This window comes from Squalius cephalus (genome assembly GCF_949319135.1).
Source record: "Squalius cephalus genome assembly, chromosome: 16".
Lineage (NCBI taxonomy): Eukaryota > Metazoa > Chordata > Actinopteri > Cypriniformes > Leuciscidae > Squalius > Squalius cephalus.
Genome location: NC_137137.1, coordinates 8328039 through 8345640, shown reverse-complemented (window position 1 = coordinate 8345640; position 17602 = coordinate 8328039). Strand labels below are relative to the sequence as shown.

At 38.1% G+C, this 17602-nt stretch overlaps 1 protein-coding gene across 9 annotated transcripts in view; it reads right to left on the bottom strand.

Annotated features, from left to right (window-relative positions):
* Positions 1-17602, bottom strand: part of cacna1ea (calcium channel, voltage-dependent, R type, alpha 1E subunit a) — a 149566-nt gene that overhangs the window by 37185 nt on the left and 94779 nt on the right. For all 9 annotated transcript variants that reach the window (XM_079897248.1, XM_079897247.1, XM_079897246.1 and 6 more), the window contains 5 exons: positions 6829-6932; positions 5216-5398; positions 3824-3996; positions 1497-1600; positions 281-396 (listed from right to left, as the gene is read on the bottom strand). In XM_079897248.1, the coding sequence (XP_079753374.1) occupies positions 281-396; positions 1497-1600; positions 3824-3996; positions 5216-5398; positions 6829-6932 (680 nt within the window). The remainder of the gene's footprint in view (positions 1-280; positions 397-1496; positions 1601-3823; positions 3997-5215; positions 5399-6828; positions 6933-17602) is intronic.

Genomic DNA, 17602 nt, shown 5'->3' with positions numbered 1-17602 from the left:
TAAAGGTTAGATTTCCCTGTTTCATGTGAAGCACAAGATGCTCTTTCGATCATTCTCAAATAATGCTGGTTTTACACAAATGTGTGGCATTATAGTATAATTTGGTAAGGAAAAATTGCAAAATAGACTTGCATGCATTTTCTTTCACAAGTGTGTCTCTTTTGAACAGTACTCAGCATCTGATGTAAAATGGGGCGATGCTGTGGCACAGTGTTTTGACAGATTTTATTTACTTTATTAGTTTTGCCAGTTCATTCACCAGCTCAGTGTGTAAGAGTACCTGCACGGTCAATCCAGGCCCGATACCCGTTCAGCTCCCTCTCGATCTGCTGCTGTCTCCTCAGCTTCATGAAAGCCCTTCGGTTCTCCACTCGCTCACGCTCTTTAGCAAACTCCCTACAGGAGTAAACAACATACAATTACCCACACAGAGAAGAACCAGAGGGATGGGACACACTTAATTTATCAAAGTGTTTCACCTACAGAGTGAAGGAATGAAAGGCAGAGATAGGGAGGCTGTGTCTCATTTTGCATAATCATTTTTTTTTTAATTTTTATCACACTGACTTGTGGCTTCTACATAAGCATATTTCATTTTCACTGTTAAACACTGTAAACTATGGAGAAACATCTCTTTTGACTTTGTCAGAATTAGAAAAATGGAAACAAAGTGAACAGTTTTTGCACACTCTCCACACTCCCATGAAGCACTGCGAATGATGTAATTGAGTCCATGTCTCAAAATACTTAAATGTTTGTATATACAGTATATGTATTATTTTGCAATAAATATAAAATATACAGTTTATATATATATATATATATATAATATAATCAGCATTTATAAATTTTATTTCGCCGTTGTTTTTCATTAGATTATGCTGTTCCCAAAGGGATTGTAGTTCTTTCTTTCACCAAAGCCATTAAGTACACAGTCTTGTATCTTTGTCTTTTTTTCTGATTTTCAAAAACATTTTTGCTTCAAATCAAAGTTTGTAGAGTGATTCACATCATAGCTGATTAGCTTGGTTCAGTGCTTATTCTGTAACAAAGACTTTTTAAAAAATTAATGGAAAAATTACTTCCGAAACCAGCAGTGCTGGTTAATAAAAACAGTAATATTGTGAAATGTTATTACAATTTAAAATCACTGTTGCCTATTTGAATATATTATAAAATGTAATATATTCCTTTGATGGCAATTTTCAGCAGCCAATTACTCCAGTCTTCAGTGTCACATGATCCTTCAGAAATCATTCTAACATGCTGATTTGGTGCTCAAGAGAGACAAAGAGAGAAAAGAGAGATGTGTAGAAAGAGAAAGAGATAAGGTCGCTGTGTGTGTAGTAACTTAATCTTACCACTTGTCTCTAGAGATGAAGTTAATACATTTCACATTAACCTCCGATAAAACTCATTACCCTGGGTCGGCTCAGACATCAGGTTAGATGTAGTGCCAGTTTGTCTTAGAGATCATTGAGGAAAACAGTACTCACCCTGACAGGACTCCTAATACCAGATTCAACACAAAGAAGGAGCCAATTATTATTAGAGGAATGAAGTAGAGCCAATTCCATGTAGGGCCTAAGGCATCGTTGGTCTGTGCAAACACAAAACAGGAAGTGTGCAGTTCTTAAGCTTCAAAACAAAGAAAGTAATACTTTGAATTTGCAATATTATAATGCCTAGATTTCCTAGATTGAAAAGGTCTGAAAACCATAAACCCTGCCCTTGTAATGGTGACGTTTCAGCGGGGCTCTGCTCTGCCATGCAAAGGGTGTGATCACTGCGTGGGAAGGTGGCATCATTGCCCAGCTAAGCTGAGAGGGTGTTCCCCACATCCCGATGCAGTTGCAACAGCTCAGTTATGAGTGTGAAAAAAGTCTAACTGTGGCAGCATGACTCGCGTCAACATGTATGACACCACATGACTGATTAAAAACAACGTGGACTTGGATAAACCTGCTCGATCTATTAGTAAAATGTATTATTGAATGAGAGCTGATAGCATTGTGGACAGCGCTCTGACACAGTGTGGTTGCACTTCAGATCCCGACCTGTGTTACTTTCCGATCCCATCCTCCTATCTTTCCACAATGCTTCCTGTCACGTCTTTACTGTCCTATGCAATAATCAAATAAATAAATGAATATTATTAAGTAATATATCTGTGCTTTGTTTTTAATGTAGAATGGATTATGAAAAAAGAAACAGTACTTTAAAAAGCAGGATTCCCAGACAATTTGACCAATGAATTTTCAAATTAACTTTCCAGTCATTCAAAAGTACAGGATCATGATTTTTAAAATTAATTTTATTGTAATTAGACTCACAACGAATAATTTTTACAAGATAAAACATTTTCTACTGAATCCCCCATATCTACTGAATTTGAGGGTGCTTACTGTATATAAGCAGTAAAATTAGCAGCAAGAAAATGTAATTTTATGCCAAAGACAAACAACAAATCTTGATCAAAATACAAGTAAACTATCTTAGCAGAACCTCTAAAATTTGTGTTCCGAATGAAAAAAATAAAAATAATAATTTTGTAAGACTGTTCTGTTTAAATTTTAGCATATTTTAGCTCCAGGAGGGGATTAAACCAGTGTTTATCAAGCAGTGGGTCACAACTCAAAAGTGAATCACAGGTCTATTTGGACGTGACGCAACACTCACATCCATTGTAGGCAATGTCAGCCGTTATGCGGGGCCTATGGTGCAATGATGCAAAACTATTCATCGATGCCTTGCTCTGGAGGCAGGCATATGCAAATGTATTTGCCTGTGTGACGTCACAAATCCCACAGTATCCAAACGAGACATTTTTGGTGCTTGATTAAATAAATGCGTTGTTTATAATGAGGAGGGCAGGAAATTGCAGGATTTTTAATGGTACCTCTAATATGTCAATAGATCAAGGCAAATTAGATTTCTCATGTCATGACCCCTTTAATAAACATAATTTAATCTCAAACTAAATGCATGATTGTTTTAAAGTCTGAGGAAGTCCTCCTCCAGAAGTCCATGCTCAGAAACCAACACTATGAAAGTGAAAATCAGAGCTGTCTCAGCATATAAATGACAGTAGTTTGATCAAAGTCAACCACCTAAGCTCATTCCACCAAAAGCTCCAGTGTTAAGACTGTCTAACACCTCTCATTTTCCAGTGCTTTGAGCAATTTGGAGATAAAACCACTTTGACAAACTCTTCCAAACATGACTTATGGAAAGGGAGATGTTATTGTGCCTGAATAGGCTTGTAAGAAGATCAGAAATCAGGGAAAAGCTACACAGTATTGCATACTGTGTGTAAGACCTGTGTACAAGTATAATAGGTCACAGCTGCAAGGGTGGAGTTTTCTTTTGCCATTTATTTATTATTTTGGGGGAGAAGAGAAGGAATGGGATTAGGACACAAAGCAAATGTTATCTGCCTGCATGAGCACCAAGGATCAACGTCTCCCAGTACAAACGCTAATCACAAAGCCATGGTACCAATAAAAACATTTCTTTATATTTCTGCAGAAAGACAAGGCTTGAACTCATCCAACCCATTTTTTGCCAAAAACCTCAAACAATGTGAATTGTTGCGTATGTAAAACAAGTCATTAAACCACATAAAATGTGAAATACAAAGATTTCAAACACATTTGCTAATGACCCCGTTTAATCTAAAAACAAAATGTGTTTAAATTAAACAAGATCTTTAACAGTGAAGTAATGCTTAAACATTGCATTACATTAAGATTATACTTTTATTAATTAGGATTATAATACCGAAAACAGAACTGCTACAGATCAGCTGAGGCAAGAAACTCACATTATAGAGTATGGTTGTCCACCCTTCCATTGTGATGCACTGGAAGACAGTGAGTATGGAAAATAAGATGTTATCAAACTGAGTGATGCCATCATTGGGTCCGGGCCAGTTGTTATTGCAGGTATAATTTTCAGAACATTTCTTGAACCCACATTGCTCAGATTCAGATAAGCCTAGAGGAAATAAGAGAGACACATTTATTTTCTTCATGTATTGAATATTAAATGTATAGTGATTGACTTTTTAATTTTGTTTAATGTATCTATGTCAAATGTTTGCTTAATTTTGATTAATGTATCTGTGTAATTTGTCTGTTTGCTTTCCTGTTGGCTATCATGCAGCAAATAGAGGAGGCCCACAGAAAGAGGAGGTGTTTACTAGGGCTGTCACTTTTGTGAAAAAATCCTGTTTGATTTTTGAGACAAAAGTGTTCATTGAATCGATTGTAAAATCGATTTTCCATGTCTAAAGACGTTTCCATTTTAAACGCCAAATAAAGGCAAATCCACGGACAACTAACCGGCATTAGGACGAACGTAAAGAGGGCGCGCCGTGCTTGAGACGCGCACAAGTCAGCAATATTTCGGATGATTTATTGGCGTGAAGTTTCGTGCATAATGACAAACAGGAGAGCAACATTCTCGAAAAACAATAAGCAGAGAGGACTGCCATAACATCAATGAAAAACATTACTACAGGCTTCAACATGGCTGTGTTTACGATTAGAAATGTCAAACAAATTTCGCCTATGTAGGCGATTGTAGACCCCGAATCTGTATCTGTATGCATGAGACTGAATACCGGCAGAATTCACATTTTTGTAGTAAAAAGAGACACATTATGCAGAAGTATAATTTGCTGTTATGTGTGTTTGTCAGAGCCTGCAGTTGCTGTGTGACGCGCGTTCGCTGCGGGCGTATCGTGACGAGCTAGACGCGCTCCGAGAGAAGGCCGTTAAAATCGATTCCCTATTTTCGTTTTCGAAACTTGTGTTGGTTGGTCCGATCGATTGTGCAATCGATTTTCGAACGTAAAGTGACAGCCCTAGTGTTTACTTCATGTATGGGAGGAGGAGCCAAGACTCTGATTTCCAGGTCTGTATGGACCCCTGATTTTTTCATGCAAATGATAATAATGCTATTCTTGTCAATACTAATCTTATGTTTTGTTATTTAATAATATGCATGTGTATTATGGTCATTTCTTTTTAGAAGAATGAGTTATTTGTGACCCTAAAAGATGCTAGATGGTTAGATTAACAAATTTCAGAGAATTTTCAGATTTTTTTCCCACTGAAATTTTTGTGAAAGTCTGTTTCCATTTACACTGGATCCCAACATCTGACATAAATATAAATTAAAAGATGCATATCTGGTCTGCGCATGTTCTTACTTGTGTTTGTCAGTGTGTGATCCTCTTTACTTTTAATGCCTGGTACACATTGCCTGTGGAGTTTTCCACTGTAGAACTCTAGACCAATAATGGCAAACATGAGAATGGCAAAAAACAGCAGCAGACCGATCTGTAGCAGTGGCACCATTGCCTTCATTATGGATTTCAGAACTATTTGCAGACCTAAAAAAACATACACATATTTATCAATCACACATAAACATAAGTATCAATCACACATAATTATGACAATTTCAACCTAAGCTCATGCCCGTGGCAACATTTTTACAAAATGATATTGCGCTTCTTGCATGTTTCGCAACACCTACAGCAAACCTAACCAATAGTGTAAACAAAGGCAAACATGAGATAACAACACATTTGGTGAAGCAACTATGCCATTTTTGCTGCTTCTACAAGTCTTTGAGCTCTATTATCATGATTAGTGTCCCATGGGACTGTGTGCTCCCCATCAGAAGTGCACAGCTGTAGCAGGTGAGCTACCGAGCAAGCTCAGTATATCAGAAAAGCCACATGTGTGGAGCTGGCTATGTGATGTAAATGTCAAAAATGTATTACTTTACAAATCATGTACTATGGTAAAAGTGTTTTGAGGTTATTATCAGTGGCTGCTCGTGAGAGGAGGCAAGGGAGGCACAGCAAAATCCATAGCCGAAGACTTTTGCCTCCATTGCTAAAAAATGTTGCCAATCACCATAGAGTATTTCACTTTCAGCGGTTAGAGTGTTGAGAAAAAATACATTGCAGAGGAGGCTACCCTCCCTTAGTATATCAACAAATCATTGTAGAGATGTAAATTACGTGATAGGCTATTAGTCTGAACTGCTACCACTGGTAATGTACCAAAAGATACCAATAAAACAGCTTGTGAACAATATGTCATGTAATGTTACATTCCGTGACCATAAACTTGTTAGACAGCAAGAAAAATAACTCTAGAGGAGCATTTTGATAAATATATGCACCATATTACATATTCATTATAATTTTTACTGTTCTTCAATATTTAATGTATGTTTGAAGAAACACCATTTAAATGTGTATTGAACGAATTGGAGTAGAAACATGATGTAATAATAAAGTTAGTATTATAACTTTATTATTATAAAAAATACCTTGAGTGTAATTTAAGTGTTTGTATAAAAATCTGTTAATTTTAACATTCAATATTATAGTAATTTAGACTTTTACTGCCTGTAGTAGTGTTCATTTCAGCTGGAAACTACAGAGAATTGTAAGTATTGGAGTTTTGCAGAAATGTAGGTAGAGGAACGCTTTTCCAATGAGCCGGTTAAAAAATGTACTATCCATTTCTTTAATGTGGAAATGACTACACAGTGTCCTAACCCGCTGTGATGTGACAGGTTACAGATGCTTGGAGTGGGATTTTGGACTAAAGAGATTTCACTTTGCAGCTACCCAGATAAAAAGACATATTGCAATAAACAAAATGCCTTGATGCATATAACTTTTTGCGGTTGGATTTATGTCTTGTTTTATCGCTTTGCACCTGATTAGGACGCAGTGTAATACTTCTCTCAAACAAAATAACACTGTGTGATTAAGAACTTCATATAGATTCGTAAACATACTAGGAATGCCAGAAACCAGTTTAAGGGGCCGCAATACCCTCACAGCCCTCAGCGTTCGCAGGTCTAATGAAATATTCATGTGGGCTCCTGCTGTGGCCAGAATCCTGTTAACAAAATAAAAACAAACATAGGTTAGGCGAGGAAACGAAACAACAGTTTTGCAGGATATATAAATATTTCACAAATATGTTAATGATGATGTTGGGTAAACTACACAATCTCCATCAATAGTGACATGGTAATCACCGCTATAGTGATGATTCATAGTGATACTGTAGATACAGGGGAGTAATTAGAGCAGCGGTGCTCAATGCATGTGGTCCTTAATGAGGTAATCCCTCTCGATGAATGACAGCCTGCACACTTTCTAATAAGGGTCACTTCTGATTCACAGCTTTCTTCTAAATGCAGGTGATATTCATCAGGCATGAACAATGAGTCATCTCTGTCTTTCGTTCCACTCGTTTATTTCACGTATAGACCTTGACAAGAGCGCAGACATCTTTAGAATTTCGTGTTTGAACTTCTGTTAACAAACCGTCTAGCTGGTGAGGTAGATTTACTTATTGTTAACCAAAGTTATCATGTCAAATAAGGACAATAGAGGACCACGGTCCGGTTCTGTACCCCGGCTTGGTTAAAAATGTACTGCGATACAAAATAACTGTAGACCCATTTTACCGTTTCTATAGTTTAAAGTGAGCAGCACGTCAAAACAACGGAGCTGAGCACAACACTCAGGGTTGTTTTCGGGAATGATCATTTGGTAATCTAATATTTTTATCTAGAGCCAAACGAGCTTCATTCAGGCCCTTTCCGCTCCGTGAACGTTGCTTCTCTTCCCTGCTAAAGATTTAAAGCAATACAAGAGCAACAGATGACATAGATATTTTAACAACAGTAGCAGAAACATGGTGAGCAGCCAATAAATAATAATTCATACTTTCGCTAAAACTATTCAGAAAATGAGAATGCTGCAATTATAGTCATTTTAATCTGCCATACAGTATAAGACTCTGACCGTTCAAACCAAGTTTGTGACAAAACGATTTTTTTTTTTATCTACAGTATATTTAGCATTAGGCCTAGTAATCAGCATGTTAAGAGCATTTCATAATAAACAGTTAGAACTGGGGAAAAATTTATTTGTAGATGGCAAGGAAAGACCATTAAAACGTTGAAATTGTTAGTTAACTTTGTTTTCTACATATGAGATTTTCATTTTCATCATTTTTATGATTATGTACGTTGTTTGTTTATTTTTATTAGATACTTATTTTAAGCAAAACAAAAAAATGATCCAGACTTCAAGAGGAAAACCCTGAACCCCCATAAAGTATATTTTAGCAGTCTCATGGCCTTCTGCCATACATAGGTATCTAAAATAATAGCCTAATAAAACATCTGATCTTACCATTTAATATTCATATCCAATTGGGCTCAAATGATGAAATATTTAAAAAAAATTAATTCTCAGATGCCACTGCTTTGGCTCTCGGGACCCCAAATTTTTACCTTTGATGACTATTTAGGATTTGTTTTTTTCACTTTTACGAAGGATTACTGCTGCCCACAGTGCACAGATGGAAATATAACTATTCCCAAAAAAACAAAAAACAAAAACAATTTATATATGGTCTGGTCTCTAGATTTCCTTTGTCCGGACCTCCGCTGGGAAGGAAATCTAGAGACCAGACCTCTTGGATCTTTGATTGAATACCCCTGGTCTATGGTATGTCCTCATTTACACAGCCAAGTAAATGTGTGTGTGTTTGCACTTTGCAGGGGGCCACAATAAGTGATAGCACTGAATGGGTGAGTGTGGAAGGGGCAGGATACAACATAGAAAAATAAAAAAGCTAAGGGTTACCTGAAGTGTCACTGATCTGAAAAAAAAAAGAGATCTCTGTACACCCTTTACAACATCTGAACTCCAGCATGCTTTAGAAACCCTGCTGAAAAGACCAGCATGAATTTCTTTGCTGATCCTAGCTGCTTTATGCAGATTACACATTTAATCATTTAGCAGGTGCTTTTATCCAAAACGACTTACAATTGTGGAATAATCACAAGTAATTTTATCATACAAATCCAATTTTATTGGATTGCAAGAACCAAAATAAAATTATAAAAAGTGTAATGCATATTAGCACACAAATATACATACATACATACAGTGAGGAAAATAAGTATTTGAACACCCTGCTATTTTGCAAGTTCTCCCACTTAGAAATCATGGAGGGGTCTGAAATTGTCATCGTAGGTGCATGTCCACTGTGAGAGACATAATCTAAAAAAAAAAATCCAGAAATCACAATGTATGATTTTTTAACTATTTATTTGTATGATACAGCTGCACATAAGTATTTGAACACCTGAGAAAATCAATGTTAATATTTGGTACAGTAGCCTTTGTTTGCAATTACAGAGGTCAAACGTTTCCTGTAGTTTTTCACCAGGTTTGCACACACTGCAGGAGGGATTTTGGCCCACTCCTCCACACAGATCTTCTCTAGATCAGTCAGGTTTCTGGGCTGTTGCTGAGAAACACGGAGTTTGAGCTCCCTCCAAAGATTCTCTATTGGGTTTAGGTCTGGAGACTGGCTAGGCCACGCCAGAACCTTGATATGCTTCTTACAGAGCCACTCCTTGGTTATCCTGGCTGTGTGCTTCGGGTCATTGTCATTTTGGAAGACCCAGCCTCGACCCATCTTCAATGCTCTAACTGAGGGAAGGAGGTTGTTCCCCAAAATCTCGCAATACATGGCCCCGGTCATCCTCTCCTTAATACAGTGCAGTCGCCCTGTCCCATGTGCAGAAAAACACCCCCAAAGCATGATGCTACCACCCCCATGCTTCACAGTAGGGATGGTGTTCTTGGGATGGTACTCATCATTCTTCTTCCTCCAAACACGTTTAGTGGAATTATGACCAAAAAGTTCTATTTTGGTCTCATCTGACCACATGACTTTCTCCCATGACTCCTCTGGATCATCCAAATGGTCATTGGCAAACTTAAGACGGGCCTTGACATGTGCTGGTTTAAGCAGGGGAACCTTCCGTGCCATGCATGATTTCAAACCATGACGTCTTAGTGTATTACCAACAGTAACCTTGGAAACGGTGGTCCCAGCTCTTTTCAGGTCATTGACCAGCTCCTCCCGTGTAGTTCTGGGCTGATTTCTCAACTTTCTTAGGATCATTGAGACCCCACGAGGTGAGATCTTGCATGGAGCCCCAGTCCGAGGGAGATTGACAGTCATGTTTAGCTTCTTCCATTTTCTAATGATTGCTCCAAAAGTGGACCTTTTTTCACCAAGCTGCTTGGCAATTTCCCCGTAGCCCTTTCCAGCCTTGTGGAGGTGTACAATTTTGTCTCTAGTGTCTTTGGACAGCTCTTTGGTCTTGGCCATGTTAGTAGTTGGATTCTTACTGATTGTATGGGGTGGACAGGTGTAGGCCTGTCGCGATAGTCGATAAGTCAATTAATCGCACGATAAAAAAAAATGAGCTCGATAATTTTTCCGGCCGCGATAATTCTATTTGCATGCTTGTTTGTTTTCCTCGTCTCTCTCTCTCTACCAAAGAGACTGGATGACCACTCTCGCACGGTCCTGAAGGGGGTCGCACACCGGACGCGCAACGCCACGTCTTTTAAATTCGAACACATATGAGAGTACACACACCGGCGGCGCCTTTCGGCGTCTGTCCGCGGCGCCCAGCAACGGCTCAGGACCGTGTTCAAAATCCTGCCGCGCCACAGAGCGCCATTTACATAGTTTTATATTAAATTTACATTTATGTGTCTCAAATCGTAGTTAATGTATATACGGACTTCACCCTGTGCGGCAATATACATTTAGTTTTATATTTATTTACAGAAATCAGAAAATTGTTGATGTTATCGGATTTTCCAGTGAGAGTTGTCCTTCCAGTGAGAGTTGTCCTAGACGTGGCGCGGCGCGGCGCTGAGCTGCGCGTCCGGTGTAAAGCGGGTCGCACACCGGACGCGCAGCTCAGCGCCGCGCCGCGCCACGTCTAGGACAACGGTCACCTGAAAATCCGATAACATCAGCAATTTTCTGATTTCTGTAAATAAATCTAAAACTAAATGTATATTGCAGCACAGGGTTAAGTCCATATATACATTAACTACGATTTGAGACACATAAATGTAAATTTAATATAAAACTATTTAAATGGCGTTCTGTGGCGCGGCAGGATTTTGAACACGGTCCTGAGCCGTTGCTGGGCGCCGCGGACAGACGCCGAAAGGCGCCGCCGGTGTGTGTAGTCTCATAGAGAATAATGTGTTCGAATTTAAAAAACGTGGCACTGCGTGGCTCGGCGCTGAGCTGCGCGTCCGGTGTGCGACCCGCTTAAGAGTCCATTGCTTTCATTGTTTTTGGTTGTTTTGTTAATTGTTTGGGATATTTAAAATGTTTTCCGTTTTCAATGTTTAATATTCTTTAGAAATAAAAGTTTATAGATCGTTGAAAAGGTGTACCTGCATTATTATGCCATTATAATTATATTAAATGAAAATGGTCTCAGAACGACAATATTATCGTTTATCGCGATAATTTCTTGGACAATTTATCGTCCCGCAAAATTTGTTATCGTGACAGGCCTAGACAGGTGTATGCAGCTAACGACCTCAAAGAGGTGCATCTAATTTAGGATAATAAATGGAGTGGAGGTGGACATTTTAAAGGCAGACTAACAGGTCTTTGAGGGTCAGAATTCTAGCTGATAGACAGGTGTTCAAATACTTATTTGCAGCTGTATCATACAAATAAATAGTTAAAAAATCATATATTGTGATTTTTGGATTTATTTTTTTTTTTAGATTATGTCTCTCACAGTGGATATGCACCTACGATGACAATTTCAGACCCCTCCATGATTTCCAAGTGGGAGAACTTGCAAAATAGCAAGGTGTTCAAATACTTATTTTCCTCACTGTACATACATACATACATACATACATATATACATAAATACATCTACAATACAATATATGCTGGTGAAGAAAATTCAAAGATGAAGGGTGAATTTACAGAGGAACGCAATAGATACATTTTCCTGATTGATCATTGCTGTGCGGGTCATCATACCCATCCCTACTAGCACCCTCCTAAGATGCAGGCCAGAAAAGTACATTGTAATAATGTGATATGATTATTGTTGGTCCGATTAGAATGAATAGAATCCCTCTTCTCTAAGGGGGAACCCATCAAGGGCATGGCTCATTATAAAATGCTAATGTTGTCTTTTATTTGCTTTGCCACCTAACAGGAAATGGCAACTCATCTGTGATGCAGCATGCAGGGAAATGAGAAGAGCATTAGTGTGCGAGTGAGAGAAGCTTTTATCAGCATTTGGTTTCTGACAGATACCCAATGGATGCCATGTGTGTAACCTGGGATGAACCGTCCATTCCAACATCTCAACCAAAGCTAAAAATTCTCGATTCTCTCATAATCCAATTCACATGGCACTCCTGTTGTTGACTAATTAAACTCCATCCCATTCAACCCCACGAGATGAGATGGACTGCCAAAGAGAGGTGCATGAACACAAGACACACACACACAAAAAGGAAGACACATAAAGAGACAGTGAGATCGTCGGATGAGAGTGACTTTGTATGGAATGGGGTGGGTGATAATATCAAAATCTTATAACTCAAAGTCATTTTATTTGAAGATTTTTGATAAAAAAAAATTGATACCATTGAAATTTCATAATTTTTGCCACCAATTTCAATATCTCTGCACCTCCTGGGTCGACCATGGTACACTGTTGCACACCAACATTGCGCCTCTTGTGTTGTCATTGCCCTCATAGCACACGCAAGTGACTATTCTCTGTCAACCAATCAACGTTCTGCAGTGAGTCTAGCTCCACCCTTTAGGTACCGGACTACTGTGCTAGGTACCCCAACGGAAGGGTCCCAAAAAAGTGGTATGGTACCGTTCGGTATTTTGGTACCATTCACAACTTCTGACAGTTGAAACAGAAATAACTGAGTACCGTACTGTACTTTACTGTACCGTACTGCTCAGTGGAAACGAGCCAAAAAACTGCTAGCCAAACTCACAATTAAATAACATATTTCAAATCAGCAACAAATTCTGACATGAGCTGTCCCATAAATGTTGTTCCTTATGCTCAAATAGCCATTTTTTAGGCTAGACAAGCCAATGCGCAAGTGCAGTCCTAAGCGCGAGACTCAAGTTTCTATGGGAACCAGAGCTTTTAATGGCAGCTGCAGTGACGCAATGACTTTACCAATCAGCGATTGGCGCTTTTACTTAGTATTCCGTCATATTGTGCATTGCAGTTTCTCCCATTCATAAGTAATAGGAGTGAACCGTCTTTCTATATCTACAGTCTTTGGTATGAACTTGATATCATAGGCAAAAGCTAATACAGGCATCAAGTAGAAGCCTGTTCAATGTGAAATTAGTTAAAATTGTTGCAACCATGAAGTCTGGTTGTGCAACTGCAATGAATGCCCCTATATGAAATAAAAAATAAAAAACATTATTTAAGCTAAATAAATAGTAAATTTAATCTAAGATTGTAGTTCTAAAAAGTTAGTTTTAAGTAAACTGCTGTTTGCAGACGCACTCTCGCCCGATCCTCAAGCAATGCCAAGTGTGCCACTCTCACCATTTCTCACAATAAACACCTTTCAAACAGAAGCAGATTACAGACCTCTCATTAGCCAGCTGTAAATACGAGTATTTTCCCGTGTTATTCAGAGAAACCTCGCAGCTGAAGCTATAATGCAGCTTTTCTTACTCTTTAACTGTATACTGTATGATGGAATGTATTTAAGATTAAATTAAATTGTGTTATTTAATTATATAATTTTATATATGGATTATATAATACAATTAATGTAACATATGTAGCGTATGGACAAGCCAAGCGTGCCGCACAAGCCCTGAAAAGTGAAGCCAAAACGTCTCGATCGCCCCCCGGTGACTGGTCCTAGTGTAGGTCATAAGCCCCGCCTCCCCGTGTTATTCAACAGGATGTGAGACCAACTAAACAATTAAATTACACTTCAAATATCTTTTTCCAAAGGTGGTTTCTTTCATTTGCTGTCGTTTTTATCACGCTGATGTAAGTTCAAGTGTCTGTTTCAAAAATAAGTTGGTTTTTAGTTAGTTACGTGATGCGGTGGTGTAACGTCATGATTGACAGCTGTGATTGACAGGTTCTCCGAGCGAAGTAGTCACTGAAGCACCAACGGACATTTTTTCGGGATCTTCGGAGGACTGAGGAGATTGTATTTACTTTATTTTAACAAGCCTCTTGTCGTACTGCAATCAATTTTTAAAAAAGTGTGCAAAATGCACTTTCCCTGAGGCGAGTGAGGGCGGAGCGTTGATTTCGCGGCTTTACTTCCTGCTCACTACTGCGCAGGTCTGGTCCCGAGACTCCCGCAGACTCAAGTTCCAATATGTCAGCGCCATATCGGGACTCTGGCGGCTTCAGTTCTCATCAATGGAAGAGAGCGAAGGGGCGTCGTCCATCTTTTTTTACAGTCTATGGGACAAACTCATGATGACTTCTCATTTTTAAAATTCAGAACTGCCTTTTAACCATTAACCTCTTAGGTGTAAATTACAGCATAGCGCCATGAGTCTGGACTGAATTGATCTCTTTTGACATGTTTGTTACCTAGTAAAACTGAACAGAAACCACCTCCAAGCTCCTCGCTTGCACTTTCAAAGATCCGTTATCTGTTCTCCCTCTCTCTCTCTCTCTGTGAGGAAGAACTCCAGGTGGCCCCAGAAGATCTCCGGAATGCCATTCCACACACACAAACTCCTTTGTATCTAACACAGAATATAAATAATTCTGAAATGTATATCCCTGTATGCATGAATGTTATTCCTTTATATTGACATAGTTGTGATTTTCTAGTGTGTAGCTTTGAAGTGTATTTTAAAGAATGTTCCCCAATAGAACCATTGTCCTGTAACCCGACCTCCTGCTAGATCGATTAAGAGTTTACGTCCAAAAGGAATCTGCAGAGGACTGGCAACAGCTCATTCAGTTTCTCTTTGAGGATTTTATATAAACCATGTAATCCTATATATTCTATACCACTTGAGAAATATATATGTGTATCTAATTTTCTCATCTAATGACTTTCCTGCTATGTGGTTTTGCCTTTGTGTTCATGTAAAGTTTTAGATCAATGTTTTAGACCCGGTTACATACTATGGTTAGACAAATCATATGTGTTCCGTGTTTTAGTCTCCATAAAGTCCAATCTTCAATCCCCATTTGTTAATGTACATCACATTTTGGGTTAACTTTATTCCTAGCTTGTTAGTTGAACTTTTAATGCTTGTTTTAAAGAATAAGAATGTATGTCTATGTTTATAGCTCTCAAGTTTAGCAATCTTGGTCTCAAATTAAACCTCTCTGTGTGCTTAGGCTGAATATATGTATTAGGTTATGATAAAATGTGTTATACTGTGGTTACCACCATTTTGGAGTAGAAATAACAAACTCCTAACACTGTCATAAAATATGCAAATGAAGCTGTGCGCTGAGACAAAGAAACTTCTTCCCGCTCGGAATGTCGCGTTCCAATTGGCCTAACTCCACAAAAGGGGTGTATTTTGAAATCCTAGAAAAAGAAGAGACACACCGTGTTCTTGGCTTTTTCGTTGTTCTTTGCTTTTTCTGTGCTTTTTAATCTCGTCTCTTCTTCTCTCCGTTTTGTTTTACTTTGTTTTTGTATTAGTCGTACCTCCGACTTCTCGCTTTGTTTAGTCTCGTGTCATTCAGTTCCAACTACGAGTGAAACGAACTTTAAACTAAGTTTTAAACTAAACTTTCTTCCAACGGTTCAGCCACAAAGTTCAATGCAAGTATTAATCTTTTACCAAGATTTAAATGCGTGAATATCATCTGCCCTGTTAAGGGAATTTGGTTTCTTTGTCTGGTTCTCAAAGGTTAATTCTTTGTGATTTGTTTGCTATTCTGTAATCTTCCTTTCTTTCTTCATTTACTTTCATTTACGGTTCATGTGTACAGTATATATATTCTTTGTTAGATGTAGTTGTAACATTACTTTTATAGTTTCATTTATTAAAAACCTATTATACGCTTGATTGTCTCTGGTTTGCTGCTCACGGAATGTGTACAATTTTAGCTACGAGCTTTACAAAGTGTGATCAGCTAACAGGTTAATAATCTCTTAAACAAGAGAGTTATTCCTCGTGGCCAGAGAAATAGTCCTCCTTGAGAGTTGATAAGAAAATCGCATGATTCGTTTGGCGGACAAACGAATTATTCGATGGGACATTAATTTTGTAGGCCTTCACAAATGTGATATATAGCCCATCTGTATATTCATAATTAATTGTAATTCGTTGTGGTTAATTATTTATATATAGAGATACAAATATAGGGGCTTTGTATTCCCTTTTTGGGCGATTTAAAGTGTGTAAGTGATAACCAGTATTGTTAGTTATTGATTATTAATAATTAATAATTGATAATTAATAATCAATAATTGTCCATTCCCCTCATTTGAGCTGGTGTCGCTTCACATACTTCAAAATAATTATGGTCGTGTTAGGATGAAATATAAATTCTTAACATGATTATAAGGCCGTACAGAGTAAGTGATTTTTGCGTACGTGTGGTTTCAGTTGTTCCTATATTTTTTCATAAATTTAGAATAAATTTTATTACGCCATTTTTGGTGAATCATGATTTGTTCTTAAAATCGTTCGTATGCAAATTTCACGCACAAATATGCACAGTATGTGTATTTAAACGCTCAAGCCCAATTAGGCGGCAAAAAGAACTTGATTCAGTACATGTGTGCTCTTAGACAGCGCTCGGAAACCATCTCTCAGACTATCTCTATAGCGAAACGAGTTCTCTTTTGCTGCTTATTGCATTTCAATGGTTTAAAACCGCTTGTTTTTAAAATGTAACTCCACTGGTTTCTAATATTTGAATTCAATACATGACCCTGCCAGTGTAACAAGACAAAAATAAATAATGTAAAATATTGAATAAAATACTTGCTCTCATCAAATGAGGCATAGAAATAGTTCAAATAGAAAGTGCCAAGTATCTGTTACAACTAGAAGAGGGGACAGCAGAGTCAAAGATACCAGTTCTTTATTGAAATGCGCAAATCCAAGGAATGAATCCGGTTAGCCAACAGTATCAAAGAAAGTCACTGAGTCACCACTTAACTTGAACTTAAAAGTCTCTTTGTCCTTAATAGGTACGGGTGAATAGAGATTGTCAATGCAAGGAAGAGGATGATGATCGCAAAGGTTAAGTATCCACAAGGCAAGAGGGCAGAAAGGTAAGTCCATACACCAAGTAAAGAGTGACAAGACCAGACAATGTGAGAGTGTGGATGGCATGCTTAAATGTGGTGCTGCTGATAGGGTGATGATTGAGTGTTTGCAGGCGGGAGCCAGGATGCTTTGAAATGTGGTGCTGTGGTGACTGGGCTGGTGACTGGAGATTGCGACAGTATCAGGTCAAAAAATACAATTCAGGTCCAAAATTTTCATGACAATTAAGCACCCCCACCCCAAATTTCATTATTAAAAATAGAAGAAAAAGAAAATAAGAAAATCTTATTCTCATGAATAATATGACTACTGCATGTGAAAGCCCCCTCAAAACGACCCCCTGGGGCAGGCCCTGGCCCTGAAAGAATGACAAAAATAAAGATAAAAAAAAACAAAACGCTATTTACTGTATAATG